The 22,758-nt window shown below is 59.9% G+C and overlaps 1 protein-coding gene across 4 annotated transcripts in view; it reads left to right on the forward strand.

Annotated features, from left to right (window-relative positions):
• Positions 1-20,442, forward strand: part of SRC (SRC proto-oncogene, non-receptor tyrosine kinase) — a 54,890-nt gene extending 34,448 nt beyond the window's left edge. For 2 of the 4 annotated variants that reach the window (XM_036009809.1, XM_028524250.2), the window contains 12 exons: positions 381-641; positions 2,457-2,556; positions 3,555-3,572; positions 9,946-10,044; positions 10,226-10,329; positions 12,251-12,400; positions 13,963-14,118; positions 15,614-15,793; positions 16,723-16,799; positions 17,497-17,650; positions 17,763-17,894; positions 18,182-20,440. In XM_036009809.1, the coding sequence (XP_035865702.1) occupies positions 389-641; positions 2,457-2,556; positions 3,555-3,572; positions 9,946-10,044; positions 10,226-10,329; positions 12,251-12,400; positions 13,963-14,118; positions 15,614-15,793; positions 16,723-16,799; positions 17,497-17,650; positions 17,763-17,894; positions 18,182-18,390 (1,632 nt within the window). In that variant the 5' untranslated portion in view covers positions 381-388 and the 3' untranslated portion in view covers positions 18,391-20,440. Of the gene's footprint in view, positions 1-380; positions 642-2,456; positions 2,557-3,554; positions 3,573-9,039; positions 9,073-9,945; positions 10,045-10,225; positions 10,330-12,250; positions 12,401-13,962; positions 14,119-15,613; positions 15,794-16,722; positions 16,800-17,496; positions 17,651-17,762; positions 17,895-18,181 lie in introns of all 4 variants that reach the window. The other 2 variants (XM_036009810.1, XM_028524251.2) reach the window with 2 other exon arrangements.
• The last annotated feature ends 2,316 nt before the right edge of the window (positions 20,443-22,758 follow it).

Genomic DNA, 22,758 nt, shown 5'->3' on the forward strand with positions numbered 1-22,758 from the left:
AACCCTCAGTGAGCCCTCTCCTATGTGCTAAGTGCCTGGGATATAGACATGACTCAGATATTGTCCCTGCCCACAAGAGTCAGAAACAGTGACTCAGAGGGATGTGGGAGAGGCTAGAGCTTCTGATTATGAGGTTTCTTTTACGCTTGGTCCTGTACCAAGGAAGCGCTTTATGGGCGACATGATTATTCCCATTTTACGAATGAAGAAACCGAGGCTCTGAAAGGCTAACTTACCCAAAGAGGTTAGTACCCCTCTTTGGGCCCCAGATTCCCCATCTGTAGAATGGGTCGGGGTGGAGGCTGTCTAAGGGGCCCAGGCAGCCCTGCCTGCTCCCAGAGTCCCTCCTCCTTCACCCCCAAATCCTCTCTATTCTCCAGCCAGGACCATGGGCAGCAACAAGAGCAAGCCCAAGGATGCCAGCCAGCGGCGCCGAAGCCTGGAGCCTGCTGAGAACACCCATGGTGGCGGCAGCGGGGGTGCCTTCCCCACCTCCCAGACGCCCAGCAAGCCGGCCTCCGCCGACGGCCACCGAGGCCCCAACACGGCGTTCTCCCCTGCGGCCGCTGAGCCCAAGCTGTTCGGCGGCTTCAACTCCTCAGACACAGTCACCTCCCCGCAGAGGGCGGGGCCCCTGGCTGGTCAGTGGGCCTGGGAGAGAGCGTTCCAGGACACGTTTGTCCTTCCCGGCTGGGCCCTGGCTGCTCTGCTGGGAGGGCTGGGTGTCCTGGGGCAGCGACACCCCCTCTTGGGGCTGCTGTCTCTTTTGCTCACTAAAGGGGAAGGGTCTATGGGTTACTTGGCTTTGGGGACTCTGGAATTTCCTGGAGGCTGTGGGTGGGAAGAGCTTTATAAACTGGAAAGTGTGGTGCACAGTGCATCAGATGCAGAGTTTAAAGGGGCCTAGAGGTAAAGGACTGTAGGGGGAAACTGAGACCCAGAGGTCCAGGGGGCTGCCCAGGGCAACACAGGGACCAGGTTGGAGGCTTTGCTCTTTGCTCTGGTCAGTCCAGAGACGGCTCAGGACAGGTGGCTGGTGTGTGGCAAAAGGGGCCGAGAAGGGCGAGGGTGTTGTGGGGGAGGTGGTGTATGGGGGTGTTGGGGGGAAGAACCAAAACTCCTCTGCAGAGGCCCTCCTGTTGCTGAGGTGCGCCCCTGCGCCCTCTGCTGGCACTTTGGGGGTATAGCAGCCCAGGCAAGGGATGCTTAGAAAGCGGCAGGAGTGGTCCTGGAGACACACAGACACAGGACATTCACACAAAACACTTATGTCCTCACCCAGCACAATCACATGGAGCCACACACTCATGGCTACACACACAGAGTCAGCAACTCATGCAAAAACACCCATGCAAGACATGTACGTGTGCTTAGCTGGGGACTCTGTCGTAGACACACGGACCTCGCACACAGAGACGCTCTCAGGGACACGGGGGCGTGCACGCCCTAGGCACAGACCCATGCGCAGCGCAGATGCACACAAATGTAAGCACGTGTGCACACATGATCCCGGATGAAGACACACGTGTAGTCCAAAGCCTTTCAAAGACACAGGACGCAGATGTGTGCTCAGGAAATGTACTCACAGATACCCACAGACTCATGGGCATGACACACACGTGCAGTGAGAACACAGAAACACGCAGAGACATAAGGATGACGCTTATGGGCCCCCTGGACAGAGACACACACCCAAGGGAGACGGCAGACCCACACACACACACATTCATTTGTCCAGGAGGCATTTGCGGCATCTCTGCTGTGTGCCAGGGCTCCGGTGTGAGCACGCAGCAGGTGTGCAGAGCAGACAAGACCCCCACAGGGGAGAGAAGCAAAGCAAGGCTCGTGAGCCATGCAGGGTATGAGAAGGTGGGGACTGAGCGAAGGCACACAGTGGCAGGGAGAGAGTTTTGGCAGATGGGGGGTGGAGGTTGTAATTAAAACAGGGGACAGAGAGGGCCACTTTGAGGGGATAGCTGCCTGCTGCTGGGCTCTCCCCAGACACACGGAAGCTCCCAGAGAGAGAAGCAGAGCAGCCTCCTGTGGGGCGGCTTCCGCCACTCACTGGTCCATCCCCCCCAGCCCTGGTTGCTTCTGGAGCGCCTTCTGTGTGTCAGGCTCTGGGGACGAAACAAACATGCCCGCTAGTGGGGGCGTCTGGTTGTGTGGGGAAGACAGACGCGGGCCCAAGAAGCCGGCATCACCCAGAGCCCGGGGGGACAGTCAGGCGTGAGCAGCTGCCCGTGCCTCCTGCACGCCCTTACCGGGGTGCTCAGGGACATGGGTGCATCGCACGTGCACAGAGGCCACTGCTGGGACTGTGACTGTGCCTCTGGGCTGGGCCGTGACGCCCTGTGGGAGACCCGTCCCCAGTCCCCCAGGGCACAGCGTCCTTCTGTCCACCCGTCTCCCCAGAGTGGTCTCTGCCATTCTGATATGCCCCTCCCTCTCCGCAGGTGGAGTGACCACCTTTGTGGCCCTCTATGACTATGAGTCCCGCACGGAGACCGACCTGTCCTTCAAGAAAGGGGAGAGGCTGCAGATCGTCAACAACACGTGAGTGCCCCCTTCCCTCCCTTCCCTGGAGACCCCGTCCCTTGGGCCCAGTCTTGGGCCAGAGCTGCTTCTGAACATGAAGGGCAGCAGGCAGGGCCAAGCACCGAGGCTGGCTGAGGGCCAGGGAGCTGCCCCGGGGCCTGCGGGAGTGACGATGAGGCACATGGTGGTGTATGGGGCTCTGGGAGGGTGCCTGGGACAGGGACCTGGGCTCAGTAACTGGTCAACAGGGCACAGAAGCCCAGGCCCCAGGCTGCAAAGGGGCATGTGGTCAGGGCAGAACTGGGCCCTGACCCAGGACGACGAAAAGCACAGCCTGAAACTGGGGCGGTGCCCACAGAGGTGCCCTCGTTAGTTACCTGGGGCTAGAGAGCCTGGAGCAGCGGAGTGAGCCAGAGCGTCCAGCTGTGGGGAGAGGAGCCCACACTGAGAGGAGCCCATGTGGGGCCCCCAGTGGGAGAGTGTCAGGACTGGGTGTGTGGGTGAGATGGCAGGACTGGGTGTGGAGGGCAGGACTCCCCAGTGGATGTCTGGGTCACCTCCAGGGACCCCAGCCTCGGGGTGGGGTGCCCCTAGTGCTGCCCTAGAGCCACGCTGGCCTAAGGGAACCCGGGCCAGACTCTGGGGCCTCTGCGGATGGGGGAGGGGTGGGTGGGACTCCAGCCATGGGGTGGGGGTCCTCCTCCTGCCCCCCCTTCTTTCCCTATGTGGAGCGCAGGGGGAGCAAGGTGCAGCACCTGTCATGGGGAGTCATACGCCCAGGGGTGGGGGCTGGTGGAGGGTGTCAGGGTGGGCTGGGTGGGGTTTGCTCTTGCAGAAGTGCCAACAGGGTGGGGCGGAGCCTGCAGCTGCTGCATTGCTGCCTTTGGCAGCGCTTGCTGTCCCCCCTCCCCCGACCTCTGCAGCCTGGGGACCCCTCCCCCCATTCCTGCCCGCGCTTGCTTCCTCCAGCCCTCTCAGCTTCTCCCTCTCTCTGCTTCTCTCTCGCTGGCCCTTAGGAGGAAGGTGGATGTCAGGTGTGTACCTACTTCGTGGGCGGGCTGGGCGGGGCGCTCCGCTGGTGGGGGTGGGGCTGCTGTCCGCATGTGGCCGTGTCCCTGCCTGTGGTCTCTGGCTCCCTTGGCTGCCCGCTCCAGCTCCCCGGCTTATGTCACCCCCCCCCCCCAGCCAGTTTAACCAGGTCCTGACCTTCCCCCCAGGCTGAGAATGGGGAGGGTCCTCCCATCACCCCTGTCGTTTCCCGCCACCCCTCCTCCTGGCCACCCTTCTAACTCACCACCTGCCCTTCATTTGACCCGTCAGCCCACGTTGACTGTCAGCTGCATGCATGGTCCAGGGCTGGGCCCAGTGGGTCTGGGTGGAGAAGGCCTGGCCCATGCCTTCCTGGAGCCAGAGCGTGGCCAGGAGCCTGCCCCAGTCCAGGCCAAGTAGCAGGTGGAGGATGGGGCCAGGGTCTGCCAAGGCGTTTGGGCCTCTATTGTGTGCCCCCCTCTGGCGGTGACCCGGGGACCGGGAGGTTCAAGCAGGTCTTGGAGGAAGAACAGTGGAGTCACGTGGCACGTGGAGGTGGTGGAAGGCAGTCCCTCGCAGAGGGTGCAGCGCTGGAGGGGCTGGGTGCCTTTGGGGCAGTGTGGAAGGGCAGGAAGGTTCTAGAGGGTAGAGTAGAATGGGTCTGTGAGTGTCCTCGAAAGCCTGGCTAAGGAGGCTGGACATCTCCAACCTCTCTGAGTGTGTCTCGCTTGTTCACGCCCCCCTGCCCTTGTGCATGCTGATCCCTCTGCCTGAAACGCCCTGTGTCCCATCTCTGCCCGTCACACTCCTGTTCCTCCCTCCAGACCCAGCCGGGGGCTGCCTTCTCCGGGAGGCGAAAGGGGAGAGAGGTGCCAGGCGCCGTGCCAGGCGTCCGTAGCCTCTGCCCTCGAATTTGCTCAGCGGCAGTCCTGCCAGGGCTGTGGTGGTGCAGCGAGGGGATTTCTCCCTTTTACAGTTGAGGAAACTGAGGCTCCGAGATGTGCAGGCCCTTGCCCAAGGTCACACAGCTACCAAGCAGCAAAGCCAGGGCTGGAACTCCGGCAGCAGCTGACTCCAAGTGCTCTCCCTGGGGGAGGGGCTTTCCCAGGGCCCCGCCCCCTCACGCATCCGAGGCCTGGTGTCAGTCCAGTCCTCGCATGGTCTGGGCTGTCTGCATCTGCCCACCTCACGCTGGGATGGGAGCACCCTGAGGGCTGCTCTCAGGTCTGCCACAGTCTGGGTCCCCCATCACCTGGTGTTCAGCACTCGGGGGGCGCCCCACTGGTGCGGGTGGACAACATGAATGAACAGCAACAAAACACCACCATTTATTGCGCTTTGTGTGTGAGCCAGGTTTCGTGCTGAGCGCTTTGCGTTGCATCATTTTATTTATACTTCACCACAGCCCTGGGAAGTGGAAACCCATCTTTGCTCCATTTTATAAACCAGGAAACTGAGGCCCAGAGAGGTGAAATGACTTGCTCGAGGTCCCACAGTTATTGGTGGCAGAGCTGGGAGGGGTAGGCATGGCCCCCAGCCCTTGTGGGGGTGGGCTCAGCGGGGGTGCAGAGCAGCCAGGAGGAGCAAAGGCCCCTGCAGGGGAGGATGCATCAGGTTGCAGGCTCAGAAATATTGGGGGGAGTCGCAGCCAGCAACCGTGGGAAGGGCATGTTGGGCTGGGTCTCAGATCCAGTGCAGGGGCGGCTTCAGGGAAGGTTCTGGAAACCGATTCTTCCACTTACGCCCAGAGTTCAAGATCTGCCCTCACTTCTCCTTTGTCTACCCCTTCACTCCCTCTGTCCCGGGGGGGTGTTTGGCCGGCCCTGGGGCTGCCAGGAGGGCCGGCAGGGATGGAGTCCTGTCCATGGGCAGCCCTGGGTGGCAGTGAAATGCCCTGACCAGAGGGCAGGGGTGAATTGAGAGTCCCTCCTCTCACCTCAGTGCTCGGTCACCCCTTTGCCAGAGAAGTTGGCCTTAGAGGAAGAGGAGAGATAAAGGGACTGGGGGCCAGGGCGGGGGGAGAGGGGGTGGGGATTGCTCATTGGAAGGTGGGCCATCCGAATGTGAGGTGTTCAGGTCTCACACCCCACTCACATGCCCTTGCATCGGTATTGCTTTGAGCTCATCATTGTCTAGCCCCCGCGCCCCCTGCCCTGACCCTGCATTGCCCCAGTGAGGGAGGGACTGGCTGAGACTAACCTGCAGCTGGGCTGGGTGTTGTCGGGGCGCTGGAGAGCTAAGGGATGAGCCTGTTTGCTGCTGGGGTCTGGCCAGGGCTGGCTGGGTCGGGGTCTTCCCAGCAGGCTTGAGACCCTGCCCCTGGATCTTCATGCCGTACAGCCCTGAGTCCTGGCACGCTGGGGGTCTGCGGCCCCGGGCCTGAGAAAGCCCTCCGGGCCTGAGGTCTGACATTCCCGAGCCCTGGCCCTGGTGTCTGGGTCTCCAGGGGCCTTCTGGGTCTCACTCTGGGTTGCTCCCTGAACTGCCCCTTCCTCCCACCCAGATTCCAGCAGCTTCTTTGCAGCAGCTCTCCAGCAGGCACTAACCTCTGCCACCTTGCCCCAGTCACTCCCCACCGTGGGGCAAGGGATACCTTCCCGCCCTCCTTACTCGACCTGCCCTGGCCTCACCCTGCCCTCTCCCACGCGCTACATGCCCAGGCCTCAGGGCTCGGAAACCTGCCCGCGTGGGCCATGCCGAGCTGCCCAAGCCTGCCTGCCATCCCCAACATGCTTCTCGGACCGGTGTGCAAGCACCCAAACGGGTGTAACTCCCCAGATCCCAAAGCTGCCACAACCCTGGTCTGCACACCTGCTGGGCCGGTTCAAAGGTTGGGGTCCAAAAAGAGGGTCCTGAAGCTCAGACAGGCGAGGCCAGCAGCCTGAGGTCACACAGCTTGTGAACAGCCATTGGATTGCAACATCACAGCTCAGGGACATCCGGTCCAGGGCTTACTCCTCTGGCCACCGGTGGGAAGGAGAGGGGTCAGGCAAGGAATGTCCTACTCTTTTCCTTCTCCCTTTTCCTTACCCATCCGATAAGGACGAGGCCCAGGGAAGGTGCCTATAGATTAACCTGCCTTCACTTCCGAGGCTGACTTGGGTTGGCGTCCCTTGGCTGCCACCTGCGACAGGTTTGCATCTCCCAGACCCTAGTCTTGGGAAGATGGTGCTTGGTAGCTCCATCTCACAGGTGGGTAAAGTGAGGCTCAGATGATCATTGTAGCAATTAGTGGACCTGAAGCTGAAGCTGGCTTGATACCAACTGATTACATTGCCTCGAGGGAGATTCTGTGAAAAAGGAAATGAAAAGTATAATTTCCTTTTCATAGGTGAGGAAACTGAGACCCAGAGAGGGTAGGGTACTTGCCCAAGATCACACAGCAAATCTTTATTGGAGATGGACTGAGCTGCTTTGGTTTAAAAAAAAAATTTTGTTTTAGAGAGCGGGGAGAGAGGCACTATTGAGATGCAGATTCAATTGTTTTTCTTTATTTTAGCCAAATCAAGATATTACGCATTGAGTTCCTACTATGTGCCAGGTTCATACACATTGAGCACCTACTGTGTGCCAGGATCTGTGCTGGGATTTTACATCTGCCGAGGGAGGCATGGGTATCCGCATCCTATGGATGAGGAAACCGAGGCAGGGCCAAGGTCGCACAGCCTGCACTCGGTGAGCCGGCAGGGTGCCTGGGGTGGCCAACTCGGGCTCTCAAGCTCTCAGAGGCCTCTCAAGCTGGGGCCAGGCCGGAGCCGGACCTCGAGTCCTTCAGTGAGATTGCGGTGCCCCACCCTCCCTGCCCCGGTGAACCAAAACTCCCAGACCTGGGCGGGAGCCCACACTCATGTAGAGCTGACATTGGGGGAGCTGGCGCCTGTGCTGGCCCAAGTCTGGGTCACGCCTGCAGAACCGAACCCCCATGGCTTCTGGGGGCCCTGCTTGGCTGGCCGCTGGGCACAGGCTCTGCCGGTTCTCCACTCTGAGTTGGTGGCTGGGGACTCCCTAGAGGCTGGTCAGCTTGCAGACTCTGGCTTCGTCAAGCTGCGTCGTTTTGTAGCCTCTGACCCAGATCTCGGCCCAGGCCCCTGCCGGCAGCCCCGTGGCCTCCTCCTCTGACTGCCCCTGGCTTCCCCCAGGGTCTCCGGGCCCCTGAGGGCCTGGGGAGGCTGCAGGGGTCCCAGAGGCCTGCTGCGTCTGGCTGCGGGCACCAGGGCCCCAGTTCTCGCTCTTGCTCTGCCAGCGGTTTGCTGGGCGGCTGTGGGCAAATCCCTGTCCCTTCTGTGCCTCATTCCCCCCACCAGTGAAAGGAAGGCTTTGGACTGGGAGATCTCAGCTGTTTCCTTGCTTTGTAGCTGTGGGCAAGTCTCAGCCCCTCCCTGTGCCTTAGTTTCCCCGACTCTATAAAGCAGTGCTGCGTTACTCCAGCCTGGGTGCTGTGTGTCCTTGGGCTGGTCCCTCAACATCTCTGAGCCATGGTTTTCTAACTGGGAGGCTGAGGCCTGCCTTCCTCCCTCTCAGGGTGGCCTTGAAAGTCGAATGGGACAGACACCCCTGGGTGGGTGCACAACAGCAGGTGGATGGAGGTCCTAGGCATGTGAGGGCTCTGATCCTTGAGGTGGCCCCGCCCCCTTACCCTCCCTCTCCTGTGGAAACACTCGCAGGAACTGTGTCCCTGCCTGAAAGTGTGTCAGTGACAGCGCAGCAGCCTCTGCTGCCCAGCCCCTATCACACTGCCTTCACCTCAGTCCATCCGGGAGGACCCGACCCCTTCTGGTTCAGCCTCGCCCCCCCACCCCCCTCTCTCAGCTACACCCTAGTCTGGGTGCTCACCTATACTCCCCCAGGTGCTTGGAGAGCTCCACTAACTCCATCCTCTCCTGGTTTCAACTTCTCCGTCTTCCAAATGGGCTGAAGGACATGGGTCGGGGGGAGCTCCGAAGAGCCAGGAGCTGGGGTGCAGGTACAAATCCAAGCTGTGTGGCTGTTGGCAAGTGCCTTTCCCTCTCTGGACCCAGCGATGGGGAGGGGAGCACATCTTGCTTGCTGTGTGTCTTCTCAGGGTCGTGGTGAGGTCCAAAGGATTGGGAAGCTCAGCAAGCCCTCAGCCCTTCTTACCTGGCAGCCAGGAGCCTGGGCCTGGCTGTGTGACCTTGAGCGGAGGCCTTAGCTTCTCTGGCCTCAGTCTCCCCACCTACACTGGAGGAATGGGTGGAACTGGACCCCATTTCCCAGGCAGTCCTTCCCATGGCCCCCACGCTCCTCATGGACCCTCTCCCCATTCCCGTTGGTTGCTTTGGATGCGAAACCTCTGTGGCTGCCCCCACCCCCACCCCCACCCCCAGCACCGCCTGGCTGCCCTGCTCTGTCCCTCACTCTTTCCGCCTCTCACCACCCCCATCTCTGCCTCTTCTTTCCCGTTGGGCTCTCGCTTTCTCCTCTCTCCTCTGTGTCTCTGGACCCCCGCTCCAGCCAGACCTGGTTCACATTCAGATGGCTGCAAAGGTACTTCCCCCCTCCCTGCTCCCACCCAGGCCCGGGGAACCCCACGGCACGGGGGGCGCCTCCTGCCCTGCCCCCTGTCTCCTCTTCCTCCTGGTGGGGCACTTAGTGCAAAAGTGCCCTGGGCACTGGGGCTCTGCCACCTTAGCCACCCTCCTACATGATGCACTGTGTGATTTTGGGCAAGTCCCAGCCCCCTCTAGCCTCAGTTTCCCCCACAGATGGGCACGCTGCAAGTGGAGGCCTGTAGTTTTCAGCCAAGGAGGCTTTAGGTGTGACCTGTGATTTGTGACAGAGGCAAGCACTGCTCTGGTTTGCAGGGTTGGCACACGGAGTGTCGCCGGGCCCCAAAAGGGCTACCCCTACCTCCACCCAGGTCTCACGAGCTCCCAGGATCGGGCTTCCGAATCTCAGGGCTTGGGGAAGCTTTGAAGGTCTGATTGACATCCATCTTGGGCAGGAACCTTCTCTCCCGTTGAAACTTGCTTTCTGCTCAGAGGCAAGGAGCCCTCTGCCTCACTCCCATGGCAGCTCTGGGCATCTTCAGACGGCTGGAACTCTCTGAAGGGAAGCAAGGTGACTTCCCGTCCCAGGAGTCTGTCCCTGTGAATTCAGGCCTTGGGCCGACCCAGGTCAGTCCTGCCACAGCCCTGGACAAAGGCCGTCTGAGTCAGCTTTGGCCAGCAGGCCTTGGGCCAGGGAGAGGAAGAGCTCCAGGCCGGCGTGGCCTGGCAGGCTGTGAGTGCCCCGTCCCACGGCTCCCACGCTCCGCCTGGCCTCCAGGGCTCCCGGTACAGCACCCCTGAGGACTGCAGGCACCAGGGCCCGCTGCTGATGACCCCCTTCTCCCTTGTTCCCTCCCTCTCCCCCGCTCAGAGAGGGAGACTGGTGGCTGGCCCACTCACTCAGCACGGGACAGACTGGCTACATCCCCAGCAACTACGTGGCGCCCTCCGACTCCATCCAGGCTGAGGAGTGAGTATGGGCTCTGGCCTCCCGCTTGCTCACCGTCGCTGCCAGTCCAGAGCTTCTCTCCAGGGCCGGGGCCGGGGTGGGAGGTCTGGCTGCCCAGGGCCCCGGCCGCATCCCCGGCAGAGGCACTGTGTGTGGGCAGGAACCCGGGCCACCAACACCAGCCTCCTCCCTCCCGCCCCAGGTGGTACTTTGGCAAAATCACGAGACGGGAGTCAGAACGGTTACTGCTCAATGCAGAGAACCCGAGGGGTACCTTCCTGGTGCGAGAAAGCGAGACCACGAAAGGTATGAGCACTCCTGCAGGCCGATGGGGACCATCTTTCTGTGGGTTGCTTGAGCTGGGTGTGGCAGAATGAATAGGAGTTCGGTGTATGGAGTGAGGTGGTGAGAACCCTCCAGGCAGAAGAAATGGCAGGGTCAAGGGCAGAGAGGTGCATCTGAGGAGCACTAAGTTAGCCTGGGTGGCCAGAGGTGCAGCAAAAGAGGACACTTAGCCTCTCGGGCCTCAGTTTGCTCATGTGAGGAGTGGGCACAGGTTGTCAGGAAGACTGAGGGCCACACAGCAAAAGGCTTATTCCCAGGGTGGGTGCTGATCCAAGGAGCCTCTCTTTTTCCCCTTCTCCAGGGGCCTCTGAGGCTGGACTGGGTCCTGGGACCTGGCTTTGCCCTTCCCCCGAGTCTTAGCCCCTGTTCTTTTGTCCCATCCCCCCGCAAGAGAATGTGTATGTATCACCCGTATCACCGCTTTCTCTCCAGCCCCTCTGCAAGTGGGTTGCAGGCACCCCATCACCATGGCAACGAAGCTGGGCTACTTCCTGCGGGCCTGGGGCTCAGCGGGAGATGGGAAAGCAGATCATGCATGTCACACATGTGCATTTATGAGCAGCCGTGTGACTGTGCACGCCATGTGTGGGTCCAGGCCCGTGTGTGCATGTGGGGGTAGGCCTGCCTGTGTGTTGCTGTGTGGGAGTGAATTATTGTGGGTGTGTCTTTGTGCCTGGGGGCCTGGGAAGTATGTACCTTCAGTGTTGCATGTTCAGTGTGCACAACCACGGGCACAGGCAGGCCTGCGTGTGTGCCCGGAGCGTCGGGTTGGCTTCAGGCTCAGGCCTGTGGCTGCCGTGTGCCAACTCCTGGGTCATCTGCAGCAAGTCACGGTTGCCCCCGGCAGCTTTAGGGGCCTGCGTGCTGGTGCCAGTCCCAGCTCGGTGCCTGACTGCTGGTGACCTAACGCCTGGCTGCTTTCCCTCTCAGGGCCTCCTTCCCCCTTCTTTACACAGAGTTTTAACCCCTACCTGAGGATTGTCCAGAGGGTCTGTGGGCCACGGGGCCTGGGCTTCCAGCACGCCACCTGTGTGCTGCCTCCCAGGAAGGGCTTTGTCTGTCCCCTGGAGCTTCTGCCCCACTGCCCTGCCCCTGGGGCTCAGCCTTGTTCCCTGGCGCCGCTGTCTCTAGGGCTCAGGTTAACAGAGGCTCCTAGCCGAACCTGCTGGGCAGGAGGAAGCTTTTCCAGCCCCAAGCTTTTCCGGGCTCAAAGAAAGCAGGGAGGTGGCCATTATGGCTGGCCCAGCTGAGTGTTAGCACCTGCAGGTCACACCCGGCACCTGGGCTCCTGCCCCTGTCTGGCCCAGCCTCAGCCAACCACCCGCTCCTGCCTGGGCCTGGAGCCTTCAGGAGGTGGTTGGGCATGGACAGTGCTCCTGAGGGCAGACCCAGAGAGGGGAAGCAGTGTCTGGGGACACACAGCCACTTGGGGGCATTCCTACACGTCCAGCAAACATTTATTGAACACCTACTGTATGCTAGGCCCTCTTAAGTATAGTGTTACTGAATCTTCCCAGCAGCCCTGGGAGTAGCCCCATTGTGCAGAGGAGGAAACTGAAGCCCAGTGAGGGCAAGCGACTTGTTCAGGTCACACAGTAGGGACACTCACTCAGGCTTCCGAAGTCTTGCCAGGGCCGAGGGTGCATGGCGAAGCTTTCCGGCCAGGTGCCCCTTTGCTGACCGGGCTCCGTCTCAGTGGCTGCCCCAGAGCTGGGTGCTCAGAGATGGGCCGGTCCACACCTGGCACTGCCCTGGGCCAGGGGCTGCGGATGGGGCTTCCTTCCCTGCTCCCGGGCCTGACGGAACTGCGCTCAGTGCTGTGGCCTGTGGGGGCGACTGAGCGGCGTGGTGCTCACGGCTCCTCTCTGGCCCTTCCCTGCAGGTGCCTACTGCCTCTCAGTGTCCGACTTCGACAACGCCAAGGGCCTCAATGTGAAGCACTATAAGATCCGCAAGCTGGACAGCGGCGGCTTCTACATCACCTCTCGCACCCAGTTCAACAGCCTGCAGCAGCTCGTAGCCTACTACTCCAGTGCGTGTCCCTCCAGCCGGGGCCTCCAGGGGATGGGCAGCTGGGCCAGGGCAGAGCTGGCCATCTGGCCTGGGGCTAGGACCTTTGAGGGCACTGGCAGGGGGTAGCTCAGGCTCGGCTGTAGACCCTAAGGAGGGGGCTTTGGGGCCAAAAAGGGCTTGGGGCTCCAGTTATGCTGAGGATGTGTGGCTGCTGCCCTCCTCCCCACTTCTGCTCCCTGCCCCTTCTTTTTTTCCTCTTCTCCCCCAATCCCTCTTTCCTCCCCCCTCCCCTGTCTTTTCCTTCTTTTCTCCCTGTGCTCCCTTCCTTGTTTCCCCTCAGCCCTCTCCCCCCACTGCCCCTCCTCCTTTTTCTCCTCCTCTGCAGCTGGCTGGTGAGGAGGGGGCTGCCTGGAGGAGTGAGCAGGGAAGGGAGGGGCACAGGCTGGTGTCATTTGTCTCTGCAGTCCTAGTTCCGGTCTGAACTGGTTACTGGGAGTGGAGGAGGGGGCAGCCAGATTGCTGCAGAGAGAGAGAGAGAGAGAGAGAGAGAGAGAGAGAGAACACTCGAGTGTGAGCTGGATCCGAGGGAGGCAGAGGGGGCAAGGGCTGGCGGTGCTCACCTGCGCAGCCCCTGCGTGCTGCAGCGTGGCTGTTCAGTCCGCGTGCAGGGGGCTGCCTGGGCGGACGGAAGTGCCTCGGGCCCGTGTGAACCCAGGTGGCGGGTCTCTGTAGGTGCCTGTATGGTCGTGGTGTGTAGCTCTGGCCTCTGTGTGCAGAGGCGGCCTGTTCTGAGAGCACACTGCTTCCCACCCTCCGCGTCCCCCTGTCAACTGCGCCCCCGACTCCCTCTAGGATCTGCCACTTCTCCGTCCCCTCAGCCACCACTGCCATTCATTCTGAACCCTGTTTCCCCAGATCAAAGCCCTCCGGGGGTTATCCTGGACTCTCAGGATAAGGACCCCAGTGTGGTCTCTGAGGCCTTGGGTAGTCTAAACCTGAGGCCGCTCTTCCCCCATTCACTTCCCGGTAGCCCCCCAGCCTCCTTCCGGCTCCTCCCGCCCAGCAGCTGTTCCTCCCTAAGGGCCTTTACGCAGGCGCGAGACCCGAGACCCTGTGCCTTCTGGTTGGAGTGCTGCTCCCTTGTTAACCACTCACCCTCCTGCAGATTCAAGCCCAAATACCACTTCCTCTGGGGAGGCTTCCAGGACTCTATCCAGCCCACCCGCTGTTGCATGCACAGCCCTACTCTGTCATACATGTGGTTTTGGGAGTTGATTATGGGAAGCTGAGCTCCCCCTGGGCCAGAGGCCAAGGTTCCACTGGACTTGTCCCCCACTGGGTCCCTGGCACCCACCTAGCTGGCCACTCCTTAAAGTCTGACGAATGAATGAATGGGTGAGTGAGCCGGTGAGCTGATGCATGAGGCAGCATGACCCTGTGTGAGGTGAGGGGCACACACACAGTGTGGGTGCTCGGCCTCAAGGGCATCCTGTGTATCCCCAAAGTGCGTGTGCATGTAACATGCAGGTCCATGCGCACGCACCCCAGGCCCGAACCCCATTTCCCTGTCTCCATCTTCAGAGCATGCTGACGGCCTGTGTCACCGACTCACCACTGTGTGCCCCACATCCAAGCCGCAGACTCAGGGCCTGGCCAAGGACGCCTGGGAGATCCCCCGGGAGTCGCTGCGGCTGGAGGTCAAGCTGGGCCAGGGCTGCTTCGGAGAGGTGTGGATGGGTAAGTCCTTGCTCCTACCCCTCGGGGCAGAACCAGGCAGGTGTCCACCCCGTCTGGCAGCTCCAGGCCCCCTTCACCCTCCTCCCCTTTACCTCCCAGGGCCTCCTGTGCTTCTGTTAAACTGTGGGTCCTCTTTTAAACATGGAGCTCCCCCAGTGGTGGCTGGCACAGGTGGGGTGTAGCCCCTTCACGCCTCTGCGGAGGGGCTGGGCATCGCATCTCCCCGGTGACCTGCCGGGTGGTGCGGCCTAGCTCACTCTGAGCCTTGGTCTTCCCAACTGTAAAATGGGGCAGGGGGTAATAGGACCCACCGAGGGGCCGTGCGAGAACACCAGCCCAGCATGTGCTCTGACGCTAGCTCGTGGCACTGGGGAGAGAAGCCCCATTCTGTGGAGGGGGTCCAGGCCAGGGCAGGCCTGGCATGTTCCGGGCCTGTTAACAATCCCTGTCTAACCCTGGAGAAACTACAGGGCCCTTCTTGGAAACAAGCACCACGCCGCCCTGACAAAACTCAGGCGCCCGTCCGCTGGTCTCTGCTGACACAGGAGTTGCGGAGGGTGTGGGGAGGCAGGCGGGTCGGGTGAGCCTGTGGCCCCAGGGCAGGGATCACAGTGTCCTGTCTTCGAGGTGTTCGTCTAAGCCGAGGTATTCCCTTGGCACTGCCGTCCCCGCTTTTCTCCCTTCAGAGGGAGAGATGATGGAGGATAGAAGGGAGGGTCCCGGGTGGAAGGCACTGTGGGGGGGGAAAAGGCCTGAAGGCTGGAGTTCAGGCCACACCAGGAAAAGAGGCATGTTGTGTTGGCTTTGAGCTGGGCAGAGGGGAGAGGGATGAGCAGCCAGCTCCTAGGCACACAGGCGAAGTGAGGATGTGAGCGCAGCCTGTAGCAGTCCACACGCCAGCTGTTCTGCGGCTGCAGGACTCACATGCAGCTCGGGCATGTGGGTACCAGTGGGGGAGGTTATTCTGTTTCCCTGATGCTCCAGGTAGCCTTGGGAAGTGCCGGGTGCCTATCCCCAGACGGGCTGTGCTCGGAGGGCTTGAGCCCCAACCCTCAGGTGGAGGCCCAGAGCCTGGGAGGAATGGGCCCCAGGCCACTCATCCGAGAAGCCTCAGCCTCGGTACATTCATTTGCTAGCACCTGAGGCACCTTCTTTGGGCTGCTGGGAAGGAACGTGATCACCCAGGAAAGAGCAGTTGAGTTGGAGCCTTGGTCTCCCACCCCAGGCCAATGTGCTGCTTTTTGAGACATTCCTAATAGTCCTAGTTCTGATGGCAGCTGCTCTTTCCTGAGCACGTGCCAGAGACCCCTTTAATCCTCATGGTAGTCTCGGGAGCAGCGTCCCGTCCTTGTGCCCATTTTACAGGGGGGAGCCCTGAGGCTCAGAATGGCCAGGGAGGCCAGAGCTGAGATTGGTCCCCCGGCAGATCCTGGGTCCCGGTGGGATGGGAATGGGGAGCCTCCACTGAGGCAGCCTTTGCCCCTCCCCCACACAGGAACCTGGAATGGCACCACCAGAGTGGCCATCAAAACCCTGAAGCCGGGCACGATGTCTCCAGAGGCCTTCCTGCAGGAGGCCCAGGTCATGAAGAAACTGAGGCACGAGAAGCTGGTGCAGCTGTACGCGGTGGTGTCTGAGGAGCCCATCTACATCGTCACGGAGTACATGAGCAAGGGTGAGGCCTGGTCACCGGCGCCAGGCTGGGGCTGCCCCTGGCCGGGCGGCCTCTGAGTGGCAGTGCCCACCACAGAGTGGGTGGGGAGTGCTTTCCTGCCCCCCAGACCTAGAATGAGCCTCTTTAAAGGCGGCATGGACTAGCGCCAACTTCTCATGCTGATGGAAAGTTAAAACGAAGGTTGTCTTTCTTGTTTCGTTTCATTTTTAATGATTTCCCACAATGCATCTTGTCTATGATGCTGGCTTTCTAAATGGCCCCAGAATTTTGGGGCAGAAGGAGAACTCCCTCCAATCATCTGAGCTGAGCCACATCAAGTCTCTAGCTTGACTTTTACTTAATTTTAAAACTAATGAATTACTTTTTAAAATTCTCCTTTTTGGAAGCATAGTTTATATATTATGAAACACATACCTTAAGCATCAGGGCAATGAGTTTGAGCAGCTGGACTCTTGGCACGTTTCTTACCACCATTAGGACATAGGAGGTCTCCATCTGTCCCGACAGGCCCCTGCTCCCCTGTGCAGGCAGTACCTTCCAGCCCCAGACCCAGGCAACCCCTGGCATGCTTTCTGTCATCCTAGATTTGTTTACTCCGTAACTTCATTTATACAGTCTTTTATATCCAAGGTTCTCCCTTCTTGTATGTGATCAGCAGTTTGTTCCTTTTTTATTGCTGAGTAGTATTCCACTGATGCAGGGACCATCGTTTCTGTTCACCTGGAGGTGAATATCGCGTGGTTTCTCGTTCTGCTTGCCTTTGAGTGACGAATGTCGAGTGAGGCTTTTTTCAGACATGGGTTCACATAAACTCTGCAGTGCCGGTTGAAGTGAGGCCAGCACCCCCGCAGTTGGACGGGACCTGGGAATTGCTGCTTCCTGGCTCAGGGAGACAGGGTGGGCGCTAGAGCTGCTTTCTCTCTGCCCAGGGAGTTTGCTGGACTTTCTCAAGGGGGAGACAGGCAAGTACCTGCGGCTGCCTCAACTGGTGGACATGGCAGCTCAGGTGAGTCGGCCCCTTTTACGCCCTTGGCTTTGAGCACTGAGACCCACATGGCTCAGCCAGTTCTGGCCTCTTGAGTGCCCCCTCCTGGAAGCTTGCTTTGGTGCCTTCACGCTCACCGATCTCGCCTCACGTATCACTGGGACCACTTATAGTGCTACAAGCAGTGGTTCTGGGTGGAGGGAAGAGCCCTTAACGGGGCAGCAGGATTCACGGACTTGCTATGGGTCTTCAAGCCTCAGTTTTCTTCTATGTGAAGGTCATTTATTCACTCAGCAAACATGTACTAGTACATTTTGGCCCAACAACCTTTTTTTTCACTTAATCCTTATCACAACCAGGAGAGGTAGGGATGGCTATTATTCCACCTGACAAATGAGAAAACTGAGGCTCAGAACGGGCATTTGGGATAGCAGGCACGACCTGGCACCCCTCTGTGTCTCTGGAGCATCTGAGGCCTCTTTTTCGTTGTCACTTCACTTCTCCGGCTGCATGTCATCTTGTGCCTCCCCTTTCCTCTTTGCCCTTTGTCCTGTGTTCCCTCCTGCCGAGTGCCGGTCCTTCCTTTTGGTGCCAATACCATTGGATTATATGAAATTGGATTATAATCCAATTTCATTGTCTGCAGAACTGGGAAGGGCAGGGTGCTGGGTCGGCCCTCTGTCATGGGGATGACCCCAGCCCTGGGTGTTGCCTGCAGATCGCCTCAGGCATGGCGTATGTGGAGCGGATGAATTACGTCCACCGGGACCTGCGTGCGGCCAACATCCTGGTGGGAGAGAACCTCGTGTGCAAAGTGGCCGACTTCGGCCTGGCTCGGCTCATCGAGGACAACGAGTACACGGCCCGGCAAGGTGCGCGGGCACTGTCCACCTCGGACAGCCCTGCTGCTTCCCTGAGCCTCGGTGTCCTTATCTGTCAAGTGGGGATGGGAAAGGCACCTACTGACCTCTCTTGCTTCTGCAGGCGCCAAATTCCCCATCAAGTGGACAGCTCCAGAAGCCGCACTCTACGGCCGGTTCACCATCAAGTCAGACGTGTGGTCTTTCGGGATCCTGCTGACGGAGCTCACCACAAAGGGGCGGGTGCCCTACCCCGGTGAGAGGCTTCTCCACGGCCTGTCTTCGGTCCCTGAACCCCTCCGCCCTGGTGACCTTAGCCAAGCTAGGCCCCTCCCGGGTATCAGTTTCCCCGTCTGCATAACAAAGAAGTTGAACCTCTGACTCTAGGCTTTCTCTGGTCAGGGCTCCCAGCCTGGGGAAGGGGTGTACCCACTGTTCACCCCCACCCTGTCCTGGGGGGAAGCCCTCTGCTGTCCCTACCAGCTCCCCGCTCCCCGATTTCCTTTCCGGAGCCAGCCTTCTCACTCCTCCCTCTGCCCACAGGGATGGTAAACCGTGAGGTGCTGGACCAGGTGGAGCGGGGCTACCGGATGCCCTGTCCCCCCGAGTGTCCCGAGTCCCTGCACGACCTCATGTGCCAGTGCTGGCGGAAGGAGCCGGAGGAGCGACCCACCTTCGAATACCTGCAGGCCTTCCTGGAGGACTATTTCACGTCCACGGAGCCCCAGTACCAGCCTGGAGAGAACCTATAGGGAGCAGGCTGCAGGGCCAGACTGGCTTCTTGGCTTGGATCTGGGGCTGGGTGGCCCCCAGGACGGGGCGCCGCTTCCCTCTGCCTGTCTGCTGTTGATCCTCTCCACGGGGCTGAGTCGCCAGTGGTGAGGCCTCTCCCTCTTCTGTGGCACGGAAGGGCTCGGGGCCTGGGGCAGCCCTGAGGGCGCGGCCACCGTGTCCTGGCTCCTGCTCCAGCCACACGCCTCCTCCTTGGGCCCCTCCCGGAGCTCTGCGCATCCCGGCAGGAGGACCCAGGAAGAAGGGCTGGAGCCGAGGGCTCCCTTTTCCCAGCCTCCACCTACTCTACACATTGGCTCCTTCCCGCTTCCGTGCCACCCTGCTCTGTCTCCAGAGCTGGCTGGAGAGCCTTTCCAAAGAAAAGCGATAGGCCCTTGGCTGCCAGCCTGCCCGATACCCTGCCCCTGGCCACCCATTTCTGAATCACTTGTTGGTGGAGGCCGCTGGGGCCAGACCCCTCTGCCATGGCTCCCAGGCAGGGCAGGCCGAGGCCTAGACTGAAGCGATGGTGGGTGGGCTGGGCACCCCCTCAAACCCTGCCCTTCTTAGGTCCAGGGGACCCTTGGGGATAATCAATTCCATGTCCCCTGTGACTCATGGGGAAACGGAGTCTGAAGAAAGGTGACTTTTCCAACGCCACAGAGCAGTTCAGGGTAGAGGTGGGATCAGAACCCGGTGCTCCCTCTGTCTTCCTCAGGAACCAACAAAATTGTCCTCAGCGGCATCATGGACAGACTGTGGCTGCCCAAGGGACAAGGGGCCAGAGGATAGGTTAGAGACAGCAGAGATCCTGCTGCCATTTCCCGTGCAGTGGGGCTGCTTTGGGGGGGAGAGAGTGGAGGTATCGGTGGGGCTGAGCTAGGAATGAGGGGTGAAGGTGCAGGTGTAAGAGGCAGACTTCAATCAGAATGTGGGTGGATTTTGACCTTTAGGTCTAGCCAGCCATGAAAGGGGATGAGTCCCCAGGTTCTGGAGGCAATCAAGCAAAATAGAAGATCTAAGTGGTTGGGAAGCTCTGGCCCTGGCCATAGGAGGGAACCCGAGGTCATCCACCCAGTTTGTCCTATGTCATTTCAATGCCTGGCCCCTGCCCTCATCCCCAAGTGTCACCCCTTAACCCAGGAGCAGGGAAAGGAGTGCGTGGGCTGGGGTGAGCGGAGAGGAGGGTGTCCACCGCCACGCACCAGGACTGGCTGTGTGACCTCGGGTGGACTTCGCTTCTTCTCCTGGCTGCAGCGTCTGCCTCCATAGGTGGCCGTGGCCACCTTGCACCTGGTCCACTCCTGTCCAGACCCTGTGGCCTCGCATCACACAGTGAGCACAGCCCGGGGCGCAAGAGACCGTGTGTGGGCCCTAGCTCTGCTGTTCAGGGTGTGTGGTGGCTGCTCCCTGGGCCTCAGTGTGCTCCCCTCCAAGGGGGTGGCCGACAGTTGGTGGGCAGCTGGCCAAGGGCCTCCGTGTGTATGTGTGTGTGCACGTGTGTGTTCCCCCATGTGTGTCCATATTTAACATGTAAAAATGCCCCTTCCTCCGCCCCTCCCACACATCCAACACTCCCCCCGCAGCCCCCCTCACAGCAATAACATTCCCACTGCCAGGGATTCTGGAGCCGGCCGGGCCCTGCCCGCAGGGACGGAGGCCAAGCGGTGCCTGCCCGTGGAATTTCAACTCCCCTCTCATCCTTGTCTGTGACCCCGTCCCCTCCTGTCTGTCCCAGTGACGTCCGGGCTCGCGGGCCACGGCGAGCTCTCACATCCCCTCCCAACTGCCCAAGGCCCTTTGTAGAAGGTGTCCTGATACTGTCCTTTTTTACAAACAAACAAACAAACAAACAAACAAATAGTGTTTTGTAGATTTCAGATGACTATGCAGAGGTTGGGGGCGGGCCCAGCTCTGGGCAGGGCCTGGGGGTCCCACATTCCATGGCCCAGGCTTGGGTGGGGAGGGGGGAGAGCCAGAATTGGTTGTAAATACTTTGCATATTGTCTGATTAAACACAAACAGACCTCAGAGTTCCGCCAGTGGTTTATTGAGCAGCTACTGTGTGCTGGCGAGGGAAGGGGGTGGGAGGTAAGGACAGGCTGCGGTCAGAGGGGACGTGGCGCGGGCAGCTCTGGGGCCTGGAGGGCTTCAGGTCTGGGCGTGACAGGATCGGTGTGCACACCTGGGCCTGCATTCGGGGAGTGAGTGTGTTTGGCAGGAGCCTTGCTTGTTGTGTCTGAGATGCACCAGGTGAAACCCAGGCGTCCTCAGGTATAAGCAGTTCAAACTCATGCCCTGGGTGGATGGTGACAGTTGACAGCCTGGGGGAGGGGTGGGGTCGTGGGGAGAGGTGGCTGTGTGTTTCCCAGGAGCTCGGGCTGGGTGGGAGGTGGGGCGGGACCAACCAAAGTCCTGGGCTCTCCGGAGAGAAACCCAGGACTCTTCCTTCCTCTCCTCCCTTCTCTCCCACCACCCATGGGCACAACCTGGGAAGGTCGTTTGCAACAGTCCCTACGAAAACGTTTACTTTCCATCAGATCACACACCTATCTGTGAGTCACCTCTGGCCGTAATAACACTTTAATTAAAAACGAATCTCAAAATCGGGATATTATTTTGTTCGGTACCATCTTCACAAGCCTGAGACCCCATGGGTGCGCTCATGACTTGGGAGCACGAACAGGAGCTCCCAAGGAGCATGGGTGGGAGTTTGGGGTGGGGTCTTCTGTTTGTTCACGGTGGGGGGTGGGGGGTTATGTCCTAGGATGTGTGTGCTTTTGTGTTCACACGGGTGTAGAGGGGCCTGTTTGCCCCCGGGGTCTGCATGTCTCCACACACACGTGTCCAGGTAGTGCGCCAGCCTGTGGGCTTCTGGGGTGTGTGTGTACCTGGGTATTAACGGGGTATAAAGTGAGCATGCATGAATTTGTGTGTGTTGCCTGGACACAAACCCAGATCCATCCAGCCTGACCCTGTGGGCTCCTGGGCTGTGGGCTCCAATGTGTGTGACTGGTTCCGTGGATGAACATGGGGCAGCGTGTGTCCGTGTGGACCTGCACGGGTTCAGAGTGCACCTGGCAAGCAGGAGGCTCCCGGCAGGGTCCCCTTGCGAGCCTGCTGGTGATGCACCCTGGCCCTGGCAGGGGCGGAGTACTCAGCAGCGTCTCCGTGGTGGTCAGAATGCACCTGCGCAGCCTCCATGTCCCCAGCAGGTCTGTGTGCTGGAGGCACCCCCCCGGGAAAAGCCCTGCACCCCCTTTCTCTCCGCTGTCCCCCTGTGTCTCTCTGTGGGCCCTTCTCCGATCCTGTCTTTCTTTGTTTCTCTTTTCCTCTCCAGCTCTCTCCCGCCCTCTTTTCATCTGTGTGGCTCAAGACCACTGTCTTGACGATTCTTTGTGTTTCTTTCTATTCCCTGCCTTAACCTGCCTTTCCCCCAACATCTTGGTCTTCCTCTGCGTGTCTCTGTGTGCTCTGACTTGCTGTCTTCGTTTCTATATGTGTCTTTCTGTTTCTCACCATTCCTTTCTTCTTCTCTGTGCCTCACTGCCATCTCCTCTGTTCTCTCTCCCCCTCCCTTTCAGATTTTCTTCCTTATCAATGTCTTGATGCCTCTGACTCCCCCTGAGGCCCTTGCACCTCCAACCCTTCGCCCAGGCTGTTTCCACGACTAGGAATGCTTCTGTCCTCTCTGCAACCTGGCAAACTCCTATTCATCCTTCAAAACCCATCTCAGTGGTCACGACTGCCTCTCGGAGCTTTCCCTGACCCGCTGGAACTTGCAGGGTGGCGGCGGTGGTTCAGGCGCTTCGCCATCCAGAATGAGAACCTGGAGGGACGGGGCAGTTCTCGCTGATGCGCCCACGTGCGGCCCACAAGGGAGGAGTGGCAGGAAAGCTCCCTCCGTCTCGTCCACCTCTTGTCTCCGACTCCTCTGGTTTTGACTCCCTCACTCTGGACCTCTGTTCAGTTTGCTTTTGCTCGGCTCTCCAAGAGAGAGGCAGGTTGTGGAGAGGCAAGAGACTCCACTCTGCTGGGAGCGCCATTTTGCCTCACCCCTGCCTGCTCCTCCTCACTCAGCCCTTCCCGGTTTCCAGCTCACGTCAGAGGATTGGAGACCTGGGACCCCATGTCCCCTCCTCCTCTCTTGCTAATTTTAGCAGTTTTCTCTTATTCTGCATGCAGTTTTTTTTTCTTTTTGGGAAAATAAGATGTTTACCCCGAGGGGGGGAAAATATTCCTTACAGCAGAGTAGGAAAAATACAGAAAAGCACAAAAAGAGGCCATACTTTGCCCTCCCTTCCCCATTCCTCCCATCTAGAAGCACGGGACGGGCTTCTGGGTGTGCG

The sequence above is a fragment of the Phyllostomus discolor genome, chromosome 9 (genome assembly GCF_004126475.2).
Source record: "Phyllostomus discolor isolate MPI-MPIP mPhyDis1 chromosome 9, mPhyDis1.pri.v3, whole genome shotgun sequence".
NCBI lineage: Eukaryota > Metazoa > Chordata > Mammalia > Chiroptera > Phyllostomidae > Phyllostomus > Phyllostomus discolor.